The sequence below is a fragment of the Propithecus coquereli genome, unplaced genomic scaffold, assembly GCF_000956105.1.
Source record: "Propithecus coquereli isolate 6110/MARCELLA unplaced genomic scaffold, Pcoq_1.0 Scaffold235, whole genome shotgun sequence".
Classification (NCBI taxonomy): domain Eukaryota; kingdom Metazoa; phylum Chordata; class Mammalia; order Primates; family Indriidae; genus Propithecus; species Propithecus coquereli.
The window spans coordinates 2,299,616-2,306,624 of NW_012147897.1; the positions used below are offsets into that span (position 1 = coordinate 2,299,616).

The window sequence follows — 7,009 nt, forward strand, 5'->3', positions numbered from 1 at the left end:
AGACCTCATAACTACCTTTATCAGTGTTGCCAACATACTTTGTACACTACCTCTGCATTTATCACTCTGTACTGTGATTCCTTCTTCATAGGCCAGTCTTTGTAACTGACTGGGAGCACTGTTGAGGGGCTAGACCATGTATATTCACTTATATAATCCCAGTATCTGGCAGAGTGCCTGACAAGCTGAATACAAGCTGAATCACAAATAAGTGAAACTAATAAGCAATTATAACTGTGGAGCACTTTACAATTCACACATCACATATTTTATCTCTTGATCCTTACAACAATACTGGTAAGGTAAACAAAGGGAGGAATTACTGGAGGTTAGGAGATCTTGCCAAGGTCACAAACTACAACTCACCACCTTCCTTCAGTACTAAGTGCAGGCCAAGGCCCACAGAAATATCTATTAGAAATTTAGTGGACTTGATGGACTTTGGCACTGACTCTAGACTCCAACAGTGAAGGACGGTCCAACTTTCCTGAGCTTGTGACTTTCCTGTGAATTTGCCTAGACACACTCAGGGCAAGGGTGTTAACCTTTTATTCTACTCTACTTTCCTCACATATCCCCACAAGTTAGGTCACCTCCCATGAAAAAGGCAATCCAATCCAAACAAAAGAGAACCACAGGATTCTTTTGTTTCTGTCTGCTTCATCAATGAGAATGAGCCAGAGCTGGGTACGGTGCCTTGCATACAATTGGCAGTCAATAAATATTGGTTGAATGAATAAAAAAATGAAGTATCCTTAAATGGAAAAAGGAAAGGAAAACATGATTAAGAAGAAGCTAAAGGCTTAGTTTAGATTGGTAAGGAGGGAGAAAAGCCCTGAGACCATTCTAAAGTACTGTCACTATCCAGGTCCCAGAGTCGGAAAGCAGAGCACACAACATCAGAGAACAGAGCACATGCAAACCAATAAATCCAGAAATAAGATGAGCTGTCAGAAAACTATGGCAGACAAAGGTAGTCTAGAATTTAAAAAAAAAAAAAAAAAAAGTGGAGATAGGTAGATCTTGCAGCTACAGAGAGTGACTTTATCAATGATTCCTGACAAAATTCTAGAATGTTATTTTTTGTGACAGTTCTTAAACACTTAGGTAATTTCTGGGTACTGGTATTGGTTCTCTAAGACCAAGACATCAACGTGCCAGAATAACCTAATTTCCTTTTTGGAAAGGGTTATTGAGCAAGAAAATAAGACAAATGCTAAACACATTTTTATTTTAGAAGGAATCTAAGAAAACCTCTTAAAATTTTGTGGATGAAATGGAGAAATGGAGGATAAAAAAAGAATGAAATTTTGTGGAATTACAGTTGTGAATAGTGAATAATGCATCAAAATTGTCCTGATTATGTGCTCTAGGACTCTTAATAGAGTGCTTATAAACCTTTGAATCAAAGAAAGTACATGATGGCAGGGAATCTTACCTAACTCACCAGTGCCTAGAACACTACCTGTTACATAGAAATGTGATCAATACATACTTTTGAATAAATAAGTGAATCCACAGAAAGCCTATTTACTAAATTTATAGATCATACACAACAAGAAGAGATAGTTAATATTTTTATCTTTATTTCATGAGGGACATGATAGCTTCTTCCAATATTTTTGTTATCTGTCTTTGTTGTCTGTCTTTCTATTTATCTACCTACCTAGAATGTAGTAGCTGGCTGCTGGCATAAGAGTTAAAAACAATTCAGAGGTTAACCACCAAAAAAAATAAAGAAAAAGAGAAAAGAAATTATGTAGAACAGGATTGGCAAACTACAGCCTATGAGCCAAATCCAGCCTGCTGTGTATTTTAATAAATAAAGTGTTACTGCAATACATGCATGCCCATTTGTTTGTGCCTTGTCTATGGCTGCTTCTGTACTACAATGGCCAAGCTAAGTAGTCACAACCAAGACCAGCCAGCCCACAAAGTTTAAAATGTTCATTATCTGGCTCTTTCCAGAAGGTGTGCTGAACACTGATCTAGAATGTTGAATATGAGTATCGACCTGGAGGGAACCATTAGAACACAAAGTTATAAAATTTGAATGCATGTGGTGATATATGTGGTGGAGACCAGTGTGACAGCAGAAGTTAAACTAGATGGCTTTCTAGCTCTGAGAGTCTGTGAAATCAAAAATGTTTACTGAGCACGGCTAGGATCCTGAGAGCAGATGAGAAGGCACTCAAAAGAATCCCCTCCCACCTACCTGGCCCTGCCCTCTCAGCAAATGCTCCTCTTGCCTCTTGGTGAGAATACCTGAAATGAAGACAGAGCTGAGGGTGGAGATGCTGTGTTTGAGTGAGGAAAGAACATCTCATAAGCTGAGTCCCCACATATCAGGCCACAAATACAGGGCAATTTTGGTACTCATGAAATTCTCCTCTGTTTGAAACATAAAGTGAACACAATTCCTCTGGGTCAGTGGGGAATCTAAGGAGGCATAGGTCATGGCCTGTACATGGAACTGTCAGCTGAGAAGGAGAGAAAAGACATATGGGCAGACGAAAGTTCAAATAACCATAGAAGAGGCCAAGAGTTAGAGAACATTCAAAAAAGCAGCTGAGGGAAGGCTGCAATTATTGCCAAGGACAGGGAAGCCTTTGTGGAGCTCTAGCCTCAAAAATGGCGCCTTAAAGAAGGACTACGTTTAGAGAGGCGGAGGGGGATGGGGAGGGCAACTTCACGCTTCACTGGGCAGTAATGCCCTAACGCCACTGATTTGAGAAACCTTCTCCCTGGGGCAGTAGTAACACCTCTGCTCCGGGCTATGACATACCATGTCAGTCTGGCAGCCTCACTGACTGGTCTGAGGGTTGTGTGCATTGCTCCCCTTGGCTGAATCTCCAGGGTCAATGTTCTGATCCTCAGGCAGTCAGCAAGGCTGTCTGTCCCGGCATCACTGCCAACCCTAAAGCAGCCACTGCTCAGCTGCCCTGTTGCTGGAAATCTCAGGGGAATCTCAAACTCTATGAGTGATCCAAGACAACGGGCAGGGAAGTGGAGACAGTCTGGAGAAACAAAAGCTCAAATGTAAAATACTCATTTCTGGTCTGCAGCCTGCCTTCTTCCCAACTCCACTTTGAAAGAACTATTCACCAGAGGCAACACAGACTGACTTGCCCTGGTACCCTCCAACAGACACATGACCAAGCCCTGATACAGATGCACACTGCTTCTTTCTTCTAATGTTCAAACCACCACCCACAGAAAATCTCAGAGGAGGCATGGATGACAACTCCATTTTACAAGCATAGACATCAAGGCACAGAGAAGGCCCACTATTGGTCCTGGATCATATTGTAAGTTGAGGGGCCAGTCGCAGAGACAGGATTGCATTTCACATATAGGAGGGGGAAAAACCAGTATTCAGAGTAATATTTAGGGACTTCTGAGGCTCAAGAAACCAGTGAGATTGCTTTCTAGTTCTGAGGCAGGGAAGGGGCAGGGTAAGTCTGCAGGAACAAATCCACATTCCAAGCAGTTGCCTTAATTATTTTATTGAAACCTGCTCCCTTGTCCACTCATCTGAAGCTCCACAGGCCAAGGTACTTTCAGGAGAATACCAGCTGAAATGTCCCACCCACCTCCAATTAGGTCATGAAATCAGGCCTCTATTTCTTTCCCCAAGACTTCTGAAGTGACAAAAATTATATAGCCAGAGCTACTGTGAAGGGCAGGTATTCCAAGTGCTCTGGGTTACCCATGAATAACTGGAGATAAGAAACTGGCAGGCTCTCACTCAGAGTTGCTGGTAGAGCTGGCAAAGAGCAAGGTTACGTGGAAGTCACAGAACGAGAGCTCCCAGAGCAGCAAGGTCGCCCATGCTTACCTTCCAAAGAGTGGATTCCCTGTTCCTTGGCAGTCTTGTAAACACTACTGAAATCGTCCCCAAGGTTTGGGTCAGCCCCAGCAGCAAGCAAGACCTGTACCACACTGGAAGAAATCAGAAAGACAGAAGTGTCAAAAGCAGGAAAGGTCCAGGAGGTAGAAACTCAGATCCAAAAGCATGTTTGGGGATTGGATCTCTGCTCATTTGAGTGATACAGTAGAAAGAACATGAACTCTGGGAGTAAAAGACAAGGGTAGGAAAGCAAGCTCTGAAACTTATCAGCTGAGAGGCTTCAGACAAGTTACTTAACACCCTTTTAAGGCCCAGTTTCCACAACTATAAATAAAAACTGTTTATCCAACAATTACTTATCAAATGCCTACCATGTTCTAGTCACTGTTCTAGGTGCTGAGGTCTGTGTCCTCATGGAACCATGACAGTCTGCTGGGAAGGACAGTTAAGCATAAAGTTACAGCAAAATGTGTAAAGTTATGATGGGAGATACACCATGTGCAGTAAGAAAACAAGGGAGGGGATCAAAAAAGGCCTTCCACTCCGTAGTATTTTGAAAAAACAAACAAACAAACAAACAAAAAACAAGTAAAGCAACATGACAACATGAATAAATTCATTTAAAGTTAAAGAATAAAGAAAGGCTTTCCAGTAGGACATCATCAAGACGATGGCATATAACTTTCTAGTACTTGCTCCCCCTCAGAAATATCAATTTGAACAACTAGCCACATGCAAAAATACCTTTACAAGAGCTAAGTAAACCAGGTGAGAGATTATAGCACCTGGGCATAGCACAGAAACAAAGAAAAGACATACTGAAGAAGTCAGAAAAGACAGTTTTACATTTCCCATGTCACCCCTTCCCCAACTCCAGGCAGTACAGTGTGGAGAGAGATACCCTCTGTGCAGGGGAAGGAAAGAGAAGTGAGCACTGCACTTTGTCTCTGAACCCAAAACCAGGCCTGACCCAGTAAAACTCAGTGCTGGGCAGGCTCCCTTAGACTGAGCCTCTAGGCTTGCCCTGGTGCCAGGCTGGATTCCACAGTCCCAGGGTCCAGGTCTGCCTGCCATACTTGGTCTCTGGGTCCATCCCATGGCCAGGCTGACCTTAGCAGACCCAGATTCCAGACTGCCCCAATGCCAGGCCAGCCCCAGTGATCACAGGCCCACCCTAGCACCAAGCCAGCCCCCATAGATTCAGGCTCCAGACCTGCCTTGCGGATTCAATATCCAGACCCACTCTAGAGCCAGGCCAGCCACCACAACATTAGTTATCAGGCTTGCACCAGTGGACCTAGCTTTTAGGTGCCCCCACCCCCAAGTTCCAGACCAGCCTGGAGCCAAGTCCATTCACAAAACACAGAGTTTCTGCCCTGCCCAGCACCAGGTCAGTACTCCTGGCCTCAGGCACCAGACTAGTACCTGTAGACATAGGCTCCAGGCCTGCCCAATCCCAGGTCAGTTCCTGCAGCCTCACACTCCAACAGACCCAGGAGCCAGGTCATCCCAGTAGACCCAGCACTGGGCTGGCCCCATGGCCACAGACTTCAGTAGACACAAGGTCCAGGCTGCTCCAATGGACCCAACAGATGCCAGTGCCAGGCCCCCATGGACTGAGGGTCCAGGACTATTCCTATATATCCAGGTTCCAGGCCAGCCCCTGTAGATCCAGGATCCAGGCCTAGCCTCCACAAACTGAGGCTCCAGGTCTGCTCTAGCACCAGACCAGTTCCTATGGACTCAGGCTCCAGGCCAATTTTAGCACCTGGATGGCCCCTGCAGATTCAGGCTAAAGGCCCATGCCAGCACAAAGTCAGCCTATACGCTCAGGCTTCTGGCTGACCCCTGCAGATACAGGCTCCAGTCCACCCCTGTGGTAACCAGGAAATGGAGGCAAATTACAATAAATTTTTTTTAATTTAAAGTAAAAATAATAAAGGGGTCAATTGATCAAGAGAATATAACAATTGTAAATACATATGCACCTAACATCACAGCACCTAAATATATAAAGCAATTATTACAAGATCTGAATGGAGAGATAGATTGTAATACAGTAATGGTAAGGGACTTCCATACCCCACTTTCAGCAACAGTCATATTATCCAGATTCAATCCTTATCCAATCAATAAAGAAAAATCTGACTTAAACTACACTTTAGACTAAATGGACATAATAGACATATACAGATCCAATCAATAAAGAAAAATCTGACTTAAACTACACTTTAGACTAAATGGACATAATAGACATATACAGAATATTCCATCCAACAGCAGTCGAACACACATTCTTCTCAACTACACATGGAACATTTTCCAAGATAGATCATATGTTATGCCATAAAACAAGTCTCAACAAATTTAAAGACTGAAATCATATCAAGTATCTTTTCTGACCACAATGGTAAAACTAGAAATCAACAAGAGGAATTTCGGAAAATTCACAAGTACATGGAAATTAAACAACATGCTCTTGAACAACCAATGGGTCAATGAAGAAGTTAAAGGGGAAATTTAAAGATATCTTGAGAGAAATGAAAATGGATCCACAATATACCAAAACTTATGGGATGCAGCAAAAGCAGTTCTACGAAGGAAATTTGTAACAATAAATGCCTTCATCAAAAAAGAAAAAAGATATCAAACAACCTAACATTATACCTCAAGGAACTAGAAAGAGATGAACAAACTAAGCCCAAAGTTGGTAGAAGGAAGAAAATAATAAAGATCAGAGCAAAAATAAATAAAATAGTGACTAGCAAAACAGAAGAGAAGGTCAACAAAATAGAGTTGGTTTTTTGAAAAGAAGAATAAAATTGACAGATCTTTAGCTAAACTAAAACAAAAAAATAAGACTCAAATAAATAAAATCAGAATAAAAGAGGAGATACTACAACTGAAAACACAGAGAAATATAATGCAAAAGATCATAAGAGGCTACTATGAATAATTATACACCAACAAATTAGATAACCTACAAGAAACTGATGAATTCCTGACACATAAAATCCACCAAGACTGAATCATGAAGAAATAAAAAGTCTGAACAGACCAGTAATGAATAAGGAGATTAAACCAGTAATAAAAAGTCTCCCATCAAAGAAAAGCCCAGCAAACTGGTATTAGCTGATCAACATTTAAGTGCACATATAA

General features: G+C 42.1%; 1 protein-coding gene across 1 annotated transcript in view; it reads right to left on the reverse strand.

Moving 5' to 3' along the window:
* The window catches only part of CLPB (ClpB homolog, mitochondrial AAA ATPase chaperonin), a 144,062-nt gene that overhangs the window by 85,291 nt on the left and 51,762 nt on the right, over positions 1–7,009 (reverse strand). The window contains exon 4 of the mRNA XM_012645724.1: positions 3,839–3,942. Within this exon, the coding sequence (XP_012501178.1) occupies positions 3,839–3,942 (104 nt within the window). The remainder of the gene's footprint in view (positions 1–3,838; positions 3,943–7,009) is intronic.